Genomic DNA, 22,177 nt, shown 5'->3' with positions numbered 1-22,177 from the left:
CAGTCATACTAGTCAGTTGAATATATCAGCATACATGTAAAGTAAGAACACATTTCTTAATATGGCAGGGTAACTAACAGTCTGGGCGAGCTCTTCTTTCTCTTTCTTGCTCTCTGAACGCGCTGCCTCCCTGGCCTGGGAGATCTTCTCCTGTTCAGAAGCCAGCTCTTTCTCCAGCCTCTCCCGCTGTCTAGTCAGCTCATTGTGGAAATGCTCACACTGCACCAGAGCCTGCAGGTACACAGGGACAGATCGAAGGTCAAGGTCAATGAGCATATCTATCTCTAGTCTACACAGTACTCCATAAGTATTTATGATCATGCAAAGCAGTAAAACTCATATTCAAATCATTTTGGCATACTCTTGTCTTTTCCAGGTTTGCTTCTTCTGCCATCTCCACTGCCTGTTTAACCTGCTGATAGGCTGCCCACTCTCTCTGCTGGGCCTCTGTCTGACTGGCCCTTAGAGAGCAGAGCACGGTCATCAGCTCATCCCGCTCTCTAACAGAGACACAAACACGGGCATCTCATCAGGTTACTGAAAACAGACATTGATCTGACACATAATCAGGAAAGCAGCAGATTAGCTTCATGACCAGTCAAGACTTCTTTCAACCTTGCTGTGAGGAAAAATAATTGACTAAATCAACACAGATCAATAAAAGTGGTCAGAGGAGCCCACCAGTGTTAATTAACCCAGATGTTTGACTCCAAGGGCAAGGGAGTTGCTAAATCAATATTTCTCAAGTTATTCAGTGTGTTTGAAAATCAAAATGTAAATCCGGTTTATAAAAAAATATCAGACTGCAATTAACAGAATTTTCAATAATCAATTAATCTGTGACTTAAAAAATATTTAAATTATAAATCATTTGGGGTCAGTATGTTTAAAAAAAATTATAATAAATAAATAATTTTTTTCAGCAAGGAGTCCAAAGACCCATTAAATTGATCAGAGGTAAAGCCATTTATAATGTTCCAAAAGATTTCTATTGCAAATAAATTCTTTAACTTTCTATTCATCAAAAAATCCTGGAAAAAATCACAGTTTCCACAAAAATATTTAGCAGCACAACTGTGTTAATAAAACATAACACTCATAATAATAATAATAATAATAAATGATTCTTGAGCACCAAATCAGCATATTAGAATGATTTCTAGGATCATGTGACACTGACGACTGGAGTGCTGAAAACTCAGCTTTGTCATCAGGAATAATTTACATTTTAAAACATTAAAATATAAAACAATTATTTTAATTATTGCAATCATATTTTCACTATATTACTGTTATTACTATATTTTCAATCAAATAAATGCAGCTTTTGTGAGCATGAGAGATATCTTTTAAAAAAACATGTTAACAAGTCTAACCGACCCCAAACTTATGAAAGGTTATATTAGGGAAAAAAAGAAAAGAAAAAAAAAAGCATAACTAATCTATTTGAAATCTATATCTAATAGAATGACATAATTATTTCAGGTCTTAGACACATACTTACATTTAAAACACTAAAAACACACTTACTTAGTGAGTCTATCAATGCTCTGTACATGGACATTGGAGTGCGTCTCTGCCAGGACCGCTTCATGCTGGGCACATTTCAGACACAGACCACCCACACGCTGACCACTGCCCACCGCCACAGCCATCGCTTCTTTGTGCCTCAGTCGTTCTTTCGTTTCCTCATATTCCTTCTGAATGCTTGCCAAGTCTTTCCTACACAAACACATGCAGATTGTTGCATTATGCATATATAATGACTGATTGTTTCTATTGGTGGACAGCATCAGTGCAAATTTTGCAGATGCGCAATAAGTACAATGACTGTTAAGAGCAAAGGGGGCACTATAAATCACACTGACATACACTAAGGCAATCTACTTTTTCAGCAATAGGCATTTATAATCAGGAATGTGCTCTCACTCCAGAATGCATACTAAAATTATATTTTATGTGACTTTTTACCAATCCAAATGAATAAAATGTTTAATTCAATAAGATTGTAAGAGTGTATTTTAGTGTGGTCTGATTCAGAGAGAGAAAATATTTCAGGCTTGGCCACTGATTGAAGCCCACTTACTTCAGGGAGACCACTTGAGCCTCCAGGGTCTCCGTTTGTGCTTGATAGAGACACTTCAGCTGCTCCTTAGAGAAAGAGATGGAAATCACTCTTTTGGTGCATATTCAGTCCGTTTATTCATGTCACATTTTCAGCTACATGAATGTTTAACCACAAATACCATTTCTTTCTTCCACTTGTGGTCCTCAGCTTGATTAACGGAGCCAAGTCTTTGCTTTGAAGTCTTTTCTGGAGTGAGCTCCATGTTTAACTGAAAATGATCAAATAGGGGACAGAGGCAACAAAAATAAAAATCACAGAATATGAGACGTTGAGACAAAATTTTATGCACACATTTAAAAACAATACAAAAAGTCTATACTGTATGTGTAAGCAGACTGCAAGCTACTTTCATAAATTGTGTCATTATAGTGTCAAATTTGCCATTCCTATCAGCACCATAACAAAAAGCCTCAAGTGAAAAGAGTACCGTGCTGTTTGCAAATGTGTATTCTTTAAGAGTGTCTTCAACCGCCTTTGCTTTAAGCTCCTCATGAAGTTTCTCGTTCTCCACGATTACCACTCTCACTCTCTGTTTCATTCCAAGGAGTTCGTCCTTTAGAAAGGAAACACAATAAACAAAGTAAAAGTCGAATTGCAAAAGAACTGCAATCACATGACCAGTTGAAGACTACTGGGGAAACACCCATTATCAAGCCTCAGATTATAAGACTTAAATTCACAGATAATATCTCACGTTAATTAACATGACTGACCTTGCAGAACTTGACCTCAGCCTCCAGGTGCTGAATGTACTCAGATTGATTGTGGATGATGGGAACCAAGTCATGAACACCAGGCAGACTGCTACTGCCCTCATCTATGACTCTTTGCTATACAGCACAATTAAATTGGTCACATATTAGCTTTTTAAGTACACATGACTATTAACATTGTGCAAGTTATAAATAAGAGCAATATAATATATAATATAATATAATATAATATAATATAATATAATATAATATAATATAATATAATATAATATAATATAATATAATATAATATATGATGTTCACTAAAAACAGAGCGTACAATGATAACATTTAAACAAATTAGTGGCTTATCAGCCAAACTAAGATAATCCCCTGGTTTCACAGACAGGGCTTAAGACTAGTCCTAGACTAAAATGTAAGTCTGAGCTGTTTCCACTGAAATAAACTTGCACTGACTGATCTTAAAAATATATCAGTGCCTTTTTAGTTTTAAGATGCACATCGGTAATGTTTTTTTCTAAGCATGTTTATAAAAATTACTTAAATGTCCTAATTGATCTATGGTCTAATCCTGGCTTAGTCTAAGCCCTGTTTGTGAAACCGGGCCATGAGGTTTTAAGTTAAAGTTTCAATAATTTTCAATAATTCATGTTTGTGTCAGTTAATGGTCACCTTACATGCAGGTAAGCAAATACAATTTTTATTTTGATTGATTTCTTCTTTTTTAAATTTTTTTTATTAACTTTTCATCAACTCAAAGTCTGGAGTAAGCAATAAACAATAACCAGAATACCTTTCCTGCCAATTTCCTCTTAGAAGGAGAAGGTGATTGAACATTTGCATCTTTGGACTGCTTTTGAAGCAAGGAACGCAGCTGATTGACTGAAAAAAAAAAAACATAAACAAAAATAACAACAAAGCAGTTGCACAAAAATAAGGCTTCTCATCCAGAAGATCTCTGCATAAACTGGATTTTAATACACAATTAAAATCAGCAGGATGCCATGAAGTCCTTCGTAATGATGATTTATCAAAAAGTAACATTCTTCCAGCATGATCTGTACCTGCTTCACTCTGCTGAACTGGCATACAGGAGGTTTTCAGCAGAGGACTGAGCATCTCCTGTTGCTGCTTTGGTTCTGAAGACTCAGAGTCAGAGCTGTGGCTGGCCAACATGCTGGAGAGGTGCTGAATACTGCGGTTGGCTCGCTCTTAAACATTGAAATCACACATACACATTGATTTTATAGCTTAAAATAAGAATATAGAAGAAAACATGACTTAAATAACCTGTAATGTATATGCTAAATGTCAAATATGTAGAAACAAGTTTGAGTAGCTGCTATTTGTGTATCTAATTGTGTTAGATACAAAAATAGTGGTGCTCTGTGGTTTAGTATATTTCACAAAACAAATGATATTGTTGCCAGTGTTTACAATGGATAATGTCCTGTCAGGGCGTCACTTAAAGTGTGAATAAACTGTTTACATCGCATAATTTGCTTTCTGTAGTATCATTTTCAATATTACAGCGTTGTGGAGAGCAACACTTAGGCTGAAACGCAGCCTCATATGTTCTATCTATAAAAACATCACCTCTCAATGTCTTCTGTAATGTTCCTAATTCCTCCTCCTCGTCTGAGTCCAGGGACTGTTTCATTGTTGCCTGAAACATGTAATAAAGCCAATAATGTTTGTTTATGAATATTCCACACAATTTATCATGCTCAGTGTTACTGAAAGTGTAGTATCAATGTATCAATGAACGACGTCCAAAAAGACGTCGACGGTTGCATGGCAGAGGTGCCCTTCCGTAAACCACGCAAAGACAACGTGGACTTGTAGTTTTTTAAAACATCAAATTGGCTAGGTCAGAGTGGAGTAAAAAACTACAAGACGGGCATTTCCGCTACTCACGGTGTTATTGTACTGTATACAAAAATACTTATTATTGTAAAAAATATATATTTACGTCCAAAGTTCTTCTGAATAAACCAAAAAATAAATAATCTATAAAATATTTTATACATCAGTCATTGTACTAGGACACGCCCACCTGACCGTGTTGGAACTGGAAACGTTGTTTTCCTACTTGCCTGATTCCAGGCTGCCGTATGTCGCCGCTATTTGTTAGGAATAACGTTATTGCTGCTGAGCAACTGAGGAAAATAGGAGACGTGGGGATACACACTGGGCTGGGCTACAAAAACCGTTTAGCTGCTGCATTGAAGCCTGGGATAAAACTGACAGCGAAAAGAAGAGCAAGGGTGAGTGAGCGGTATTATAAAGAGCCATTCGTATATTTAGTGCACACAACAATAAGGCATCTATAATAAAGCTAGCGTATTCATCCATTTTTTTCGTATTTTGCCATACGCCTGAGGTGTACAGAATGCACGCTTTTCCTGGGATCTGATCTTATCGTGTGGTCAGGAGGATACCGTAAATGTAATAGCAGGACACTGCTAGCCAGTTCTATCATATTGAATGAATACACTAGCACGAGCTCCGCCTGTCTTTATGCGTGTTTTTGCCAAACGCTGTGTGTACTTCATTGATATTCTAATACACGGAGGTAGTAATGGTATTAATGTGTTCTAATACACGGATGTATTAATGTGTGTATTAAATGAAATAGTGAGTTTGACTATGGTGCATGAAGAGCACTGGTCACCAGTTTGCCCAAACGCGTGGCATCTTGCTTAGTATCTTAATATTTGCTCTCCATCGCAGCGAACCATCAAAAACAACAATATTTCAGTACTGTAATTCGGGTGTGTAAGAGATGTGGATGATTTGCCGGGCACTGCTGCACACTGTGAAGGGCACTGCGCAGAATCCTTTGTTTTGACAAAGGCTCTTGTTTTGTTCTGCTACATCTGGCCTACATATATTTTGAGTGCAGTATTATAATGACACTTTTCAACGATTCAAAATGTTTATACCTTGTTGTTACATTTTTGCTACATCTAGATTTAGAGGAAAACTGTATAGTGTCAAAATAGCCAGTCTTCTTGACTGTGAACTGTCCTGTGTGATAGGGTTTGTTACTAAATGGTGTAGATAAATTGTTGAACAAGGGATTCTGAGGTATTTGTTACTTTCGTAGAGTTTGTTATAAGTACGTTATTGGGACTTGAAGCCTAAAAACCTAGTGAGTTGAGCTGCCAACTTAGACAGCATTTGTGTGTGTGTGTGTGTGTGTATATAATATTGACATATTCAGTGTCCATACATTTCAGTTGTTATTTGAACTCCACTGGAGAGCTAACCAACAATGAATAGTTGTTTTCTTTCTGCAGGACCAAAGTTGTAGGCCTATGCCTTTAGTTTGACCCTGCTTAATTTTGTACTAAAAAGGAACAAAAAACAAACAAACAAATTAATCATTTTTCTAAACTGCTGTAAGTTTTGCAATCGATTTTAGTGAATTATTAAGTTACTCATACTTAATTTTACATTTTTTTTTGTGTGTGTGTCAAACAGTGACACCGAAAATCACACAAAATTAATTTATGGTCATGGTGTTTGTTTGCCTTTACCCATTGTTGTCTTTTTGTTTTGGGGTGTAGGCCTAACTGTTATAGCTTTGCACATTTCCTCTAGTGTATTTTGATTGACTAATCTGTACTAATCCCCCCAGTATTGCAATCTAGGTTATGAACCAGCTGTTAATACATGTCATGGTCCAGATGTTTTCAGTCCATCTTTTTTTTGGGGGGTGCATTCTAAAATGCAAAATTGTTGCTGTATTGTCACTGATGTCAATTGCTGTACATCTCTTTAGATAAAACAAAGAAAACACTGAAACAAAGAAAAACAGATACTTGACCGAATTTTCTGGGACGTTTTATGGCTCATAAGACATCAGGATTTATCTGACTCAGAGATTAAATCCACTCAGAGAGAAAATGCAACAACTATCCTAGACCCAGACCAAAACATAGCACTGAGTCTGGGGCTTTCACAAGAAAATCTTTCTTTTGTGAACCTCGGGCCCCAAATCATTAATTATTTATAAGTCAGCATCATATCCTCAGTTGGATCATGTTGACTGACCAATCCAGTGAACTTCCTGTTGTTATACGGAAGTACCAATTGAATGGTGACTTACAAAGAAGACGGAGAGAATCACATGCCTGCAGCATTAGTTACTAAAACAGTATTATCAGAGAATTAGTGTATATAAGTGATAATTTCCCTCCTTAATAAACCCTACAAAGTAACCTTGCGTATGCATTTTTTAAAATTTAATATCTTAAGCTTTTTGTTGGGGGATCATGCTGTCATATTGCAAATCCATATAAATGGCTGTCTATGTGATGATCAGACTATTGCATCATCTTCAGGCCAGTCTGGATTCTGTATGCCCACTGGCTAGCTTAATCCTGCTCTTTAGTTCTGACCTGTATTTTTGCTCCATTATTTGTCCCCAGCTTCTATCTGGTCTTCTGATTGTAACTGGTAATTGAAGTGCAGCAGATGCCTAAAGGTGTATAATGGGAGTCAGACTCAGAGTAAAGGTTTATTTATGATACTGAACAGAACACAGTATACAGTGGCAAAATGGGCTTTCAATAAAACTTGACTGCCTATAAAGGCAATCCACTTTTTTTATATATATATATAAAAATCATTGCTACCTGACCAGAGAAAACAAAGAAAAAAGGATGTTGTCTTCCCTTTTGCCAAATAGGACAACTTCAACACCCATGCACTGGGCACCAGTCTGCTGTGCATACGGTTGACTAGAGTCAAATACCGCCTTACTTTAGTAGGAAATACTTCTTAGCAAACTTTTAGTTAAAATGGTGTTGACTTGTATTGTTCCTTGGTGCAAGAATTCGAAGATTAAACATTTAGCTGGAGTGAGTTACTTTCAGCTTCCAGCGAAGGATCCAGTACATTGTAGGCAGTGGCTAAAGGCTGCAAAGAATCGTAAATATGGAGAGAACATTGCGAAGGAAAATCTGGAAAACCTCTGTGTTTAGTCAACATTTCAAACTGGATGACTACGAACAGCGTTTTGAAGTGTTTTTGGAGGATCATGTGACACTGGAGCTGCTGAAAATTCAGCTTTGTCATCACAGGGATAAATATAGGCTATTTTAAAATAGAAAACAGTTATTTTTAAATTGTAATACTATTTCACAATGTGTTTTACTGTATTTTTGATCAAATAAATGCAGCCTTGGTGAGCACAATATATGTCTTTCAAAAACGTTAAAAGAAATCTTACCGACCCCAAACAAAACGGTATAGTGTAGGCTAATTCACAAAATGAATATAGCTCATTGTAATTCTGATTTGGTGTCTGAACATGCAGTAGAAATTCCCCTTAGTCAGAAACATTTACTGGTTGTTGATTTGCATAAGTAGGTCTGTTGTGTCAAGTATGTCGTTATGTGTTTATTACCACCCAACGGACACATTTTGTTGTTTCTGATAAGGTCTAGTCACAAGTGTATTAGATTTGGATTAATGATGGATCTTTCATCCTCCTGCCACATGCTGATGATGTAAATGAGATGTCTGCTTCTCATGGCCATATGGTACTTATACAGCATCCCCAAATTTGCTCTCTCAGCGTGTTTTACTGCATTCGCCTCATTTTCTGCACAGAGATGTGGCCGTAGCTATGAAAATGAATTTTTAATGAATTTTACTTATATTTCCTGTTTATTTTTAAGGAGACTGAACTCTATTTGTCTTTTGTTTAATTTATATGTAGTAGTTTAGTTAGAGGGTTCAAGGGTGATCTGAACGCTATAGGCTGATAATCGTTTTGTTTGATCAGTGGTCTCTATAAAGGCAGATCAGAAGAGTCGATCAGATGACGCAAAACTCCAAGACAATTTTCTATAAATCACTACATTCACCAGACTGGCAGTTGTACTAGGAGTCTGAAAAGGACAATTAATCTTAACGTTGCAGAGACATGGCAATGCCAGCAACCCTACAGCAAAAAATAGGGCTGTGTGATTTTGGTGCATTTCTTTCCTTCACAGCGGTGCGCTTTTGTTCCTCCCTAAAAGCCAAAACCTAACGTCCAAATTGGCTAAATCAGTGATTGATGTAAACTGCAGTCTACTGTAAACTGCAGGATGTGCTCGATAATAAAAAGAGTTATTAAAATTGCATTAAGCTGCAAAAAGATACTGTTCCCCAAGTGTGGAACACGGGCAAGCAAAGTATAATTTGTGCTTCGGGTTCATGCTAAATGGTCAAATGCACATAGAAATGTGTCAAAATGTCCAGCTTTGTGAGTATTTGCTTAAATACAGTTGGTTATGTCTTAAGTGAACATAAACAGTTGGGAAATAAATGGCTTGTGTTATTAGTATTGGATCCGTGCATTAGGATTAGGTCTGTGACAGCAGCTGAATATATTTGCTGCCAAACAACTAAATAAATCGAACAACAAAAAAAACAAGAGAAAATTACTCGCTGTTCTTGGTTACTTTTTGTTGATAAAGACTTTTTGTTGATCATTTATTTCACTGGAAGGCTACATTTGTTAAGGTTTGAAGCCTTCGATGATAGTCCAACATCTGACATCTGTTTGATTAGTGAAGCTGACTATTTTTTTTGTATGTGCTTATAGTTTTTTAGTGTGAGGGCGAAAGATTTCACTATGCAGATTTCACTGAAGTTGGTCACATGAATTCATCATGCTGACCAACAGAAAGCTGCTTGGTTTGAAAGTGACTTCTGTGTGAGCTGTGCTTCATATATTACTACACTATTGATAATGAACAATGGATCTGAATTTGGGACTGAAATTTCACTATGTGACTGCACCTTTAGACAATTATTGGAAAGGCATTTTTTAAAAGGCACAATGCATTGTGTCTCATTTATTAATATCAGAAGGATATGGTCTGTGGATAAAGGTGAATGGCACATATACATTGTTCACACACAAGACACTAAATCTAGCCTTATTCCCTACCAGTGCAAACATCACCTTGAATTAACAGAATGAAAGTCATTCTGTCAGGCCCACTTGCTGTATACTTCTTAAGCATTGAGGTTGTCTGTGGATCGTTTTCTCTCCCAGCATTAGCATATAGAGGTGCACTTAAAATAGATTAACGTATACTGTCTGGTGACTAGTCAGAAATGTAGTCGATGCCTTCCTAGGTTTGAGACAGAAGGCTCAGATGCCCTCAGGCTTATTGTAGTAGCATCTGTTTCTGGAAATAAGAATCCATTTTTTTGACAATGCAAACCAAATGCTTTGTTAGAGAAACTGAATGATGAAGATTTAATTTTTGAGTGTGGCGTATTAGATGAAAGCAATGAACCGAGACAATAAAATGAACAGTTTGTGATGCCTCATTGAAGAGATACTAATGGCAGCAGTGAGAACATTGACTTTTTCGCTCACTGTTTTAACAGTGTTGTTATAATTCACAGTTTATTTGCTTTGCAACATCAGCTCAAGGACTTGCATCCTTCACTTGGCATTCACCGACACAAGCGAAACGTTACATTTCTGAATAAGCGACATTCATGTCACATTGCATCAGCTGTACTTAAACCCTGTCTGTCATGAAGTGTTAATCTCACACAGTAAGTTTGAAAAGGATAGTTCATCCCACAATGAAAATTGTGTCCTCATTAACTCACCCTCATGTAGTTCCAAACATGACTTAGGCTACTTTCTTTTGTGGAACACAAAAGATGCAAAATACTCACATGCTCTTTTCCATATACCGTATTTTGGAAAATAAGTCGCACTGGGTCAAAATTTTGTGTGTTTTTTACATTTTGTGTGTGTTTTGCATGCTTGACATTAATTGCTTCATATATGTCATGTATTGGCTTGTTTGTCAAAAAATGGCAGAATTTTTATTGGGATGCACTGTTCCTTTAAGAATGTCTGTTTGCCTGACTGGGCTGCAGTAGAGATGGGTCAGGCTAGTACTCATGGGTCATGATATGAGGTCAGGGGAATTAGGGAGGACACTTACACGGTTGTGTCATCATCTGGCTGGAGATCTCATTAGATGGGTGTAGACTTCATGCAGAAGGTCATGCAAGAGCTTCATGCATGAAAAACACCAGTCTCAAAATAACATGTTTTACTTTTATGTGTAGACAGTGTAGTACAACAAAAAAACATTCCAGTCGTTCCAGTTGTTATTCCTCATTAAAATGGTGGTTTCCAGCTTTGCTGCTTTCTTTTATTCCAGAGTGAATCAGTGCCTTATTCCTCTTAAAGATGACAGAGATTCAGAGATGTGCAGGGGGAAGCAGGAGGAAGTGTTAGCCACACTTCCTGTGCATTGCATACACACTCCGTCAACCCAAAACAATCCATCTCTTCAGACATTGAGGCGAGAGGATGCACTCACAGCCAGCATGGTGAAACCACCCTTTCACCCATTAAAAACACCATATGTCGCTCAGTTTGGAAGAAAGGGGGAGCTTTTTGGGGCACAGAGCTGCTTCAATAGAAAGTGATGCATCTATTCGGCGACTCATGAAATCTTAAGCATACGTGTACCTCTAAGAAGGTGAAGTTCACTCCAAGAGTAAAGTCTGCAGATTTGCCTTCTCGTTTTAAGCTTTTAAATTAAGTCTTTAAGTATTCTTATTCTCAAGATTGTCTCAGCAGCCATGCAGGGATTGTGATGGGTTTGAAGATTGAGATTGGTTTGAATGCATGTGTTCATCAGAAGGTACTGACGACCAACATTCTCCAGCTTCCAAAGCTCTTTAATGTCTTATTAAAAGAAAATTTTATATCGCACCACATCAGAGCGCCTATGCCACGTTGTGCTTATTCCTGAATTCCGTGGGTAGTTGACGGGTATAAAGGCTTCCCTGCGGTTGCTCGATTAATGCTTGTGTTCCAGAAAAGAGAAAACCCAGCTGCCAGTATTCAGCTATTCCTTGAAACTCCCAAGTTAAAATCTATCTCTGTTGTGAAGGACTTCTCAGAACTTATTCATGTTCCACACATTGTCCCAATCCTACAGCCAATATCACACCTCTGTTGCACCACTTACAGGGTTTAGTTTTGGAACTTTCTTTTTTGCAGTACTGGGCTTTTCAAACAAAATACTTTTTTGTTGTTATATAATTGTGTTATTATGGAAGCTTATTTCTACCATGGAATAAAAAATGAAAAAGGGACAGCGTAATATTAAGTTGTAAATGCGAGTTATAAAATCAGAATTGCGTGATAAAAAGTAGCAATTGTTTGTTATAAAGTCAGAATTGCGTGATAAAAAGTCGCAATTGCATGTTATAAAGTCAAAATTGGGAGTTATAAAGTCAGAACTGCATGATAAAAAGTCGCAATTGTGAGTTATAAAGTCAGAATTGCATGATTAAAAAGTCGCAATTGCGTGTTATAAAGTCTGAATTGCGAGATATAAAGTTGCAATTGCAAGTTATAGAGTCAGAGTTGCGGAGTTTCAGATTTTTTTTCCTCACAATTCTGACTTTATAACTTGCAATTGCAACTTTATATCACACAATTCTGAGAAAAAAGGCAGAATCTTAATATAAAAAGTCGCAAATTATCTTGGCAGAGACAAGCTTCCATATGTTATCGCATTAGACGCAGACTGACAAAAGAGTTATTATACAATAAATTTAAATACATTCTTATTTTTTCCCCTTTATCATTATTATACAAAAAAAGTCTTATAAAAGGAAGAAATACAGACCTATAACTAAATTATATATTTGTCAAAAAGTACAGAATAGACTAAAGTAAATCAATCTCATTACAAACCTGAAATTTTTTTAAAACTAAACAATTTATTATTAGTTAGATTAAGTGTGTTAAATTATGTAGTTTTAAAAAATATTGGTTACATCTAATTTACATCCATAAGTAGACCTTTAGAATTTGTAAGTGGAGGTCAGACTCAGCTATATTGGTTTTCAGTGAGTGGATATTGTGTTCCAGCTCCTCAAGCAGTATAATCATAGTGCACTCTCAGCAAATATGGGGCCTATTTATCAAAATGGCACACATTATTGATCAATATGTTGTCATAGTGATATGCTAATAAAAAGGTATTTCATAATATCCAATGTGAAGTAGCCCTAGCTGCTTGTGAGTGCTGTATGATATTAGTCGTGAGGGTCTAACAGATGACAGCTATGCTTTCTTCAATAATTACAGTTATATAGAGATTTGTTATTGTAGGTCAGATGTCAGTGAGACCCACTCTGTTTTTCGTTTGTCGATCTATGTTTGAGGTTGTTCATAGCTGTAAATAACTCAAGGATGTTTTAGACATATACCATATTCTACCATTGTATACTTTGGAGTACCATGTATTTTGTAAAATAAAGGAGGTTCCAGAGTATCACTGGGTCACTTAGAAGGGCTAGTGGGTTTGTATGTCAGGAGGATACATTAAATTCCTCTCCCCAGACCATTTGCAGCTGTAGCCCGGAGCAGCTGAATGTGACCTCCTTTTCATAGAAAGGGGAAAAAAAATCCCAGAGCCCAGTAGGGTGTGCAGCCAAGTTGCCTACATCACTTCCTGCCGCATCTGGCAATGATCATAGGCAGCGAGGGAGGAGGGAAGTGTCCCAGGCTTCTGTAGCTTCAGAAAAGAGTCAGCATGCAGCAGATTTCAGCGCGGTCTAACGGATCTCTCTCTCTCCCTCCACCCACATTCCACTGTCGGTTCAAATTTAAACGTCTATGTGGGACAGACGTGATCTCTTTGAGTCCACCTTTTTTTATTAAAAGTCCATTAAAAGTTTTTAAGTTTTTTTATTAAAAGTTTATAAAAGTCCACCTTTTTTTATTAAAGTTTTGTAAAAGTTTGTATGGAGTGAGAAATGGAATGTTATTGATTGAAAGTTTTTCATAAATGTCTCTCTTTCTTTATCTGTCCATCAGGATGACGTAGGGACTGAGGCTGGAGAAGAGTGCAGAGATGAGCCTCACGTCCTGGTTCCTTGTGAGCAGCGGGGGTACGCGGCACCGGCTGCCCCGTGAGATGATCTTTGTGGGTCGCGATGACTGCGAGCTTATGCTACAGGTCAGGAAGGGTGTATCTCCGTGTTAAAACTAAAAATACTTTCGTTAATTGAAATAAGGCTGAAATAAATATAAATATTACACAAAAACGAAATACGAAAGGTAGGGTAGGCAATTTTTGGAGAGGCTAGCAATAGGGAGCTAGCTTTGAAAGCAGAAGATCCCACCCTTCCTTCAGAGCGTCTCCAGACTGAGCCACGCCTCCGTATAGCAGGGAGCAAACAAATGCATCATGTGACATTGCGTTAAACTACCTCATGTCTCAAAGCATTACAATAATAATGAACATAAATAACTTAAAGAGTTGTACCACCTGACTGCTGCAGATTAATTTCCACGTTGATAGTGTTGCCATTGAAACACATATATTTGAGTCACAAACCGCTCCGAATATTCCATCACAGGTTTCTATTTTCTCTTAAATGACAGTATTTATGATGTGAATGCAGCATAAGCTGCCGAATGTATCGGACCGAATGTAATGATTGGACAAACATTTTATGGTCCTACGCCTTCCAGAGATGATATATATATACCTATAGGCTAAATACATTTAGACCATTTAACAGTGATGGCAAACAGGATGTTAAGAGATTTTCAACCACCATAACAAAAATCACATACCCTGCCTTTAAACATGAAAACTTACATTTAAAAAAATTTAAAGTTAAAGTACTAAAATGACTAAAACTATTTTGATGGTAGTATGATGATGTTTTTGAATCATGGTCAAGTGTGTAATTTTAGAACTATCAGCATCACCTAGTAAAATTGCAAAAAGAATGACTTTTTTCAAACAGGTAGTCCTGCCCCAAACTTAAGCTATTGGTAATTCAGAAATTCTAAGGCAGCATTGCATGTATTATTAGTTTCATTTAATACAGAAATAAATATCTCTTTTTTACAAACTTTTTTGACATGCTATAATCAAACTCCATTGGGATTAAATGTGAGTTAAACGCTAATTGCTTCCTATGTAGAATGTACAAAATCTGTCACTTATGAAGTTCCTTTTTGGTTTGGATACTGCCTTAGAAAGCAGCTTGCCTATGTAGGTAGTAGACAAACAGGTTTTGGAGAGCTTTTACACTACCATTTGAAAGTTTAATGGTCAGTATATACTGTATACTGTATATATATTTTTCTTTGAAAGAAATTAATACTTTTGTTCAGCAAGGATGCATTAAATTGACAGTAAAGACATTTAGAATGTTACAAAAGATTTATATTCCAAACAAATGCTGTTATTTTGAACTTTCTATTCATCAAAGAATCCTGAAATAGTATCACGTTTCAATAGTTTGATAATAATAAGAAATGTTTCTTGAGCAGCAAATCAGCATATTAGAATGATTTCTGAAGGATCATGTGACACTGAAGGCTGGAGTAATGATGGTGAAAATTCAGCTTTGCATCACAGGAAAAAAACACATTTTAAATTTTTAAAATAAAAAAGTTATTTTAAACTGCAAACATATTTCACAATATTACTGTTTTATTGTATTTTTTAATCAAGTGAATGCAGCCTTTGTGAGCATAAAAGACTTTCAAAAACATTTTAAAAAATCTTATCGAACCTAAACTTTTGAATGGTAGTGTACTTCAAAAGCTGTGTGTAATGATCATAGGAAGGATGGAGACAGATAAAGTCATACCCAGGAGGAAAGTTGTGTTCCTAAGTGGCATGACTGTTACTATCTACCTCAGCATCAGTATACATGTGTTAGTCATGCTGCTTTATTAATAGAAAGTGGGGCAAACAGCTCATGATGTACTTTTAGATTGTCGAACTACGAGATCATAGACTGTAATGCCAAACATTGAGATAGAGAGAGTGTCAGTCATGTCATTAGAGAGCTGAGTAACCTGGTCAAACTACAAAACAAACTTGACGTGTCACAACACAATCTGTAATATCATCCACTTGAAGAAAAGCTGTGTACTGTGTAACTCATAGAATCATTAGCAACCTCATAACAAAACTCTAAATACCTCTCACAACACCTAGCATCTCTGAGGTGAAAAGGGTCTTCTGAGGGCTCAAGTAAACATTTTGGTCAAAAGTCTCTAATGCAAATATCTTCTTTGCACCTCAAAACAATAACAAAAAGCCTTTTCTTAAATCCTGCTACATAGTGAACACAGGCTAGCATATACTATGTTCATAGACAAGCTTTTAAAATGGTGAGTATAGACTGTAGATGAATAAACTGACTCTGGGGTTTCAGACGTTTAAACACTAGTCTCTGGAAGACGTGACCAAGGCTTTGTTTAGTCAGGAAACCCCCATTTCCCTCTTTGACCCTTCCATGTTAGGGTCAGGCATAAATCAATCTATCATGTGATTGCGTTACAATACTTTAAGTGGTCACATGGTTTGTCTCAAAATAGATTGGTAAAGTATTAGATTCCTTATCACTGAACTGAGGATGAGTGGCTTAAAATAGAGCCACTGTGCTCATGTGCACTCATCTTTGGTGTATATATAGGTTCTAAACCTTAAAATTCTGTGTTTGCATTTATTTGTTCATTTTAATGTTTGTTTTATGCTGAGCAACTTACTAATCATTAAAACGTCCACAAACAAGAGATGTGGAGATTGGCCTTTCCTCTAGTGGATCATCACATTATTAAAATGAAAATTAATTTAACAATTACCATTTTTCAGCAAATATTCATGGGCAAAATACAGTCAATTCAATAGGAATCCATGCGATCAGGAATTTCGCAAAAGGGTGAAAGATTTCCCCACTGAGATTACGCAACATCTTCAAATTGGTCAAATTAATTTACTGTGTTGACCAACAGAAAACCGCTTGGTTTGAAAGTGAGTTCTTTTTGGGTTTTGCTGCATACATGTCTATGACAATGGAACTTTTTTGTCTGCAAAATTTCGCTAATGTGACTTCACTTGAGGCTACAACCAGTCTGTAATACTTGTGTGAGAGAACGTTTCTCTTCAGATGTCTGGTATGTTGCAAACGTGAGATATGTCACCTTCAAATTCTATCATTGCTACAAGGTAAAATACTTCTGTGACTCCATATAAACTAGCTTCCAATTATAACAAATCTATGAAGTTATAATGCTCAGTGCAAACTGTCTCAGGTTCGTAACTCCTGCTTTTTTACCTGTTTGTGATTGCAGTCTCGCAGTGTAGACAAGCAGCATGCTGTCATCAACTATGAGTCCAGCAGTGACGAGCACAAAGTGAAGGATCTAGGAAGCCTGAATGGGGTGAGTAAGAGCGATAGTGAATGGAGTGGGACATTTCTGATAAATGAATGTCACTGCCTTTAAATAAACAAATTGTGGAAAATTGATGTACATAAAGCACAATAGTATAGTAAATTATAGTAGGTTCAGTAAATTAAGTTTACTGGTAATAAAATCAATGTATAGTAATAAATAAATATTTATTGAGCAATAAATAAAACCTCTTACATAACTAATGTCGTATTATATTTTATATTTGTATTTGACCAGGCAGCCACATAAATGTGGTTTCTTCATAACATGTCACATTTACAGCCTCTTTCTTCTTACATGAAATTATTTCAGTTTAAATCACATCCATTATTTAGTCAGTCAGCATGTAATATGCAGGATAATGTACAAAGGATAATGTATTTTTGTACAAAAAATAATTACAGGCTAGGTTCTTTAAAATATTTAATTTCCATTTTATGTACAGTATATTCAGCCTCTTGTTGAATCTTGACACAGATTAAATACAAACTTCCCTCTTCATACTTGATTCTTGAACTATGTGGTAGTTCTAAACCTTTGTAATATATTGAGGTTCCGCCTGTTTTTCCTGAGTCTGTGCTCTGTGTTTGTGTTAGATTATGTTTGTCTGTTTGAGGTCAGTAGAATCTCCATGACTAAATCAGAACTCGTGGGGCCACTCACACAAATTACAACCTCTTCCTGTTGAGTCATGCTTAAGAATTCCTCTTCCTGTCCTGTTTTGGCAGGAAATGGCTATTATAGTGTGTGCAGCATATTATCCACCTTTTTTTAGCAGTTTCAGTACCGTTTACATTTATGTTGACATAAGATCCTTTTTCAACAAAACCCTCACACAACAAGCCCAGACGTTGCATGAAACTACCATATTCCTTTAGTTGAAGTTGGCACATGTTGAAAACTGAACAGAATGAAGGGAAATAACGTGCAGTCAGCCACTGAAGAGCATGCAGAAATTCCCCTACTATGACCCCACATTCCAGCAGAATATCTTAAGGTCTTTGGATATTGTTGAAAGGACAGAGGAGGAGATTGATTCAGCTTTTCAATGGAAATTTTAAACTTGAATGCTCTAGAAAGTGCTTTGTCAGTGCGATTAGCTCCCCCTCTTTGTTGGGCTTTGCAGGAAGTGGCTGATATTTGAGAGCAGACCTTACAGCTCACTATAACCACCTTGAAGGTTTTCAGACTTTGTGAGGTGGCTCTCACTGTAGTGAAATGTTTAGAGGGATCTGTAAAACATTTGTTCACTGAACTTTTGAAGTCGAACTCATTAAATACTGAATGGCAGGTGAATGGTGATGGGGATTTGGAAATCAAGGAGATTTTTAGATTAAACCATAAGCTTATCATTATTACTCAATTTGTATCATTTTAAAGTGGATTTTGAAAAAAAAAGCCCAGATTGAGCTGTTTAATCCTTTGATAATTCGGGAAAAGAAAGTCTTTGTTTTGTTTTTTGTTTTGTTTCTCTATTCCTGTATAAAATACCATATGAATTCAGATTTAGTGTTTTGTGGCTTTTAGTTTGCGTTTGTTACCTTTTAGATTATCTATAGAGGCTACTAGCTATGCTAAATACTTCTAAATGTTGATAATTTCCTTTTAGCATACGTATATGCACATTTTAAACTTCCAGTCGTTCTCTTCTGGGGAAATCAGCAAAAATATTGATTTACTCATCCTCTTTTACTCATCAATATTGACTACACGTTTGTCCAATCAAATGCTCTCTAAATGAGAACATCCTTCCCTCTAATACAATCTGCCTCTGACTAGCAAATAGCAAATCATGGTTCAAGACTGTAACTAATTAGCTACTGGTTATATATGGAATAAATAACCAGTAGGAAATATATGGAAATATGTGAATGCAGTAAAAAAAAAAAAAAAAAATCATCTTGGAACATTACTTGTTGGAAGAACCTTGTGAAATAATCCCAGAGATGCTCTTTGGTTGGATCTCAATCCTAAACAGTAGAAAAAAAGGTCAAAGGCGCTTCTTCTAAAATAAAACGTTAAAAGGCTAAAGTCCCTGTGAACCAGAAGTTTAAACCGACTTCACTGTTGTGACGTATTTCCAAGTGAAACAGAGTATTGAATAGAGGACAGGGTTCCCTCGCTCATTAGCAGACTGGCAGTAGGAGAACGCCATTCCAGAGCGGAAGCAAAATTTTCAGATTTTGATTAAAGATTACCAACACAAACAAGTTTTTTCTGCATATTAACTTGCACTTGTAATGTGCGCAAACAAAGTAAACAGGGTCAATTTTGATTTCATAGGAACTTTAAGGCTCCATAAATGCTTTCTACCATTTTGTACTAGAAGAAGTTACTTTTTACCTTTTTTCTAATGTTTTTAATTAACATTGTCTTTAAAGATTCTATATACAAAACAGTTCATATCCATTTGTCTATTCTCCAAACCGCTTGTCCTATGTAGGGTACAATATTGTGAACTCGAAATTAACTTCTGTGTCTGTGATTTGAAATGTTTATAAAAGTATTTCAACCAGTATAAGTAGAACAGCTCTTTAAAATGTGAATTTGATTTGTCTTTTTTATTTTCAGACATTTGTAAATGATGTCAGGATCCAGGAACAGATGTACATCACTTTAAAGATTGATGACAAACTGAGGTTTGGATATGATATCCTTCAATGCACTTTCCTCTGAAAGCTTTTAAGATCTAGGGCCAGATTTGCTAACAGCCTGCGCCAGTCCAAACCCTCTTTTGGTGTTAAAAAAACTACTGTCAGGATTTACTAAAGACACACAGTGAAAAATGAATGATGAAAAGGCATGGTCACAGTTATTTTTGCAGCTGACCTTAATGCATATGCATTTGTAGGAGTTTCCCTTTCAGACGCAAAAAAAGTAATCATGCAGCGTGATTTACTAAGGTTTGCAGTAGTCAATTAACTGGTATTTGCACCATTGTTGCTAGGAGGAGGCACCACAGATCACTGAGAGCACATGGTAGAAGGAAGAAAACTCTTCACTCATGTTCATTTATTTGGAATGCCAGAAGAAGACATTATCCAAACATGTCGGATACTATAGTATTTATAGTCGTTCGTAGTATGATTCTTATCTGATTCATTGGAATTTAAATAGTTATTGCACTCATAATTTGGAAGATTTGTGTGTACTGTATATGCATGACAAAAAATTAGAAGTAGGCCTAGATGTATATGGGTTTTTTTTTTTGTATTTGCGAGTGTTGCCCATGTGTGTCAACATTGTCCAATAAGGTGGCATTTATATAGCTATTTATGAGTCTTCCTTAACTTGACTCACATACCAACCTGTTCACTGTGGTGCGAGGAGAGCTACATGTGCCAGAGGAGGCTCTGAAGGTAAAACAATTACTACATCTCTGAATCGTTTAACATAGCTAACAATATGCTGGTTCATCAATTTATAAAGATGTTGGCACTTGTATTATCAGAATTGCATGTGCTTGTCTTATGTAATTTATTTATATTCCTGAAGTAATGTCTGATGACAGGTTTCTGGCACTTACTGTGTGTTCTTCTCCCTCCTTTCTATCAGCATGAGAAGTTTACCAGCCAACTTCAACTGGGCAAGAAGCCCACCTGTGCAGAGCCCTTAAAATCCCCCAAGTCTTCTCCAGACAAAGCCAAAGTGAAAAAACCTTCAGAGCCCATTGCTGAAACAGCAGGAAAACCTGCAGAGGCTAACAAAGGAGATGAAAAGATGCAAGGTAAAAACCACCTTCATGATGTCAGGATGGATAATTGTATTTGTATCTTTAAACTACTTTGTAGGTGATGCAAAACAATGATTCATCATTAAATAATGTGACTCTTTAAATGAGTAATACTGGACTAGCCACTGCTGGACCCCATCTGACTGATCCATTGTCCCTTTTCACCAGAGCAAGGTGATATAAACCAGCTCGGTCTGTTTTTATCTAGGAACTGGCTAGCAGCAGGTGTAAGTTACCTTCTCCCATCTCATCTCAGGTCAAGCAGGCCAGGGCAGGATTCAGAAAATCCATTAACTCTCCTCATACAGTAGCAACACAAACATTTGACAGTTGTGAAATATTAAAAACGTCCCTCTGGCTATAAGATAATCGGGCCGATTTTGGGCCCAATTCTCTCCTTCCAACAATCCTAGGTAAAGTCCCAATTATCTTGATGGTTCTACAGATTATCTTATCAGATTTTCCTGTGGTGTGATGTGTGTTAAGAATGACTGAATCTGCTTGGAAGAACATTAGGGCCGCAGTGATCTCAAAACGTAAATATCTAACATGTTGAATATTTACGATCATTTATCCTGTTGTGTGGGGGAACCCCCCGAGGACAAACCTGGGTAGATTGTCATGTGGAATGAAACAATACCAAATCAGAAAGAGAGCTGACGGAAGACAGAAGCGTAACATTACTTTTTTTCCCCGATTTTTCTGTAAAAAGCAGTCCAAACACTATTATCGCCATCTCTTCTTTCCTGCCCTCTGGCATGTTTGTTTATTCTAAAGTCACGTTTGACCGCAAGAGATTTTTGCAAGATTTCTGGTATTCACAGTCGAGGCTCTGGTTGTTTGTGATTGGAATCTGTTAGTGTGTGGTGTGCTTTCTTGGTCACGTCCTGGCACTTCACATACGATATGAACAAAACTGTTAAATCTATGTTTTTTATCATCATGTTTGTGATCTCTCACATTTTAAAAATCTTTTAGTGTGGGCCAGCCTTAAAGAGAATATTGCATCTGTTTTTTTCTCCCTGTAATGGAAAATGGAAAAAACTTGTCACAAATGGAAAATTAAGGATGACATTGTCAACTCTTAATGGCTAGCACAGTTCCATTAATTTTCCATTGATGACCATTTGTGCTATGGGCATGAATGATACTTCAAATCAAGCAACTTGATGAGGAGAGGTGTTCTGTTCATTTTAATCACATAGACTTATTCACAGAGTCATATCTAGGTTTTAGCATATTAGAGAGTATAATTGGGATGGGCTCTTTTGACTTAGATGAGTAAGCAACCACCTAGCAACATGATAAAAAACACTGAGAACACCTCAGCAACC

General features: G+C 36.6%; 2 protein-coding genes across 10 annotated transcripts in view; one reads left to right on the top strand and one right to left on the bottom strand.

Moving 5' to 3' along the window:
• The window catches only part of sdccag8 (SHH signaling and ciliogenesis regulator sdccag8), a 39,716-nt gene extending 35,079 nt beyond the window's left edge, over nt 1–4,637 (bottom strand). The window contains exons 1-10 of the mRNA XM_081351619.1: nt 4,438–4,637; nt 3,906–4,052; nt 3,635–3,723; nt 2,842–2,958; nt 2,556–2,681; nt 2,247–2,336; nt 2,087–2,151; nt 1,531–1,722; nt 362–500; nt 79–231 (exon numbers count right to left, since the gene is read on the bottom strand). Of these exons, the coding sequence (XP_081207745.1) occupies nt 79–231; nt 362–500; nt 1,531–1,722; nt 2,087–2,151; nt 2,247–2,336; nt 2,556–2,681; nt 2,842–2,958; nt 3,635–3,723; nt 3,906–4,052; nt 4,438–4,516 (1,197 nt within the window). The 5' untranslated portion in view covers nt 4,517–4,637. The remainder of the gene's footprint in view (nt 1–78; nt 232–361; nt 501–1,530; nt 1,723–2,086; nt 2,152–2,246; nt 2,337–2,555; nt 2,682–2,841; nt 2,959–3,634; nt 3,724–3,905; nt 4,053–4,437) is intronic.
• A 271-nt stretch (nt 4,638–4,908) lies between these two features.
• Nucleotides 4,909–22,177, top strand: part of cep170aa (centrosomal protein 170Aa) — a 41,355-nt gene continuing 24,086 nt past the window's right edge. For all 9 annotated transcript variants that reach the window (XM_081351172.1, XM_081351171.1, XM_081351170.1 and 6 more), the window contains exons 1-6: nt 4,909–5,108; nt 13,721–13,862; nt 17,009–17,098; nt 19,682–19,763; nt 20,414–20,469; nt 20,666–20,837. In XM_081351172.1, coding sequence (XP_081207298.1) covers nt 13,758–13,862; nt 17,009–17,098; nt 19,682–19,763; nt 20,414–20,469; nt 20,666–20,837 — 505 coding nt within the window. In that variant the 5' untranslated portion in view covers nt 4,909–5,108; nt 13,721–13,757. The remainder of the gene's footprint in view (nt 5,109–13,720; nt 13,863–17,008; nt 17,099–19,681; nt 19,764–20,413; nt 20,470–20,665; nt 20,838–22,177) is intronic.

Source organism: Scardinius erythrophthalmus, assembly GCF_964197995.2.
Source record: "Scardinius erythrophthalmus genome assembly, chromosome: 21".
NCBI lineage: Eukaryota > Metazoa > Chordata > Actinopteri > Cypriniformes > Leuciscidae > Scardinius > Scardinius erythrophthalmus.
This window is presented reverse-complemented; position numbering and strand designations above follow the sequence as displayed.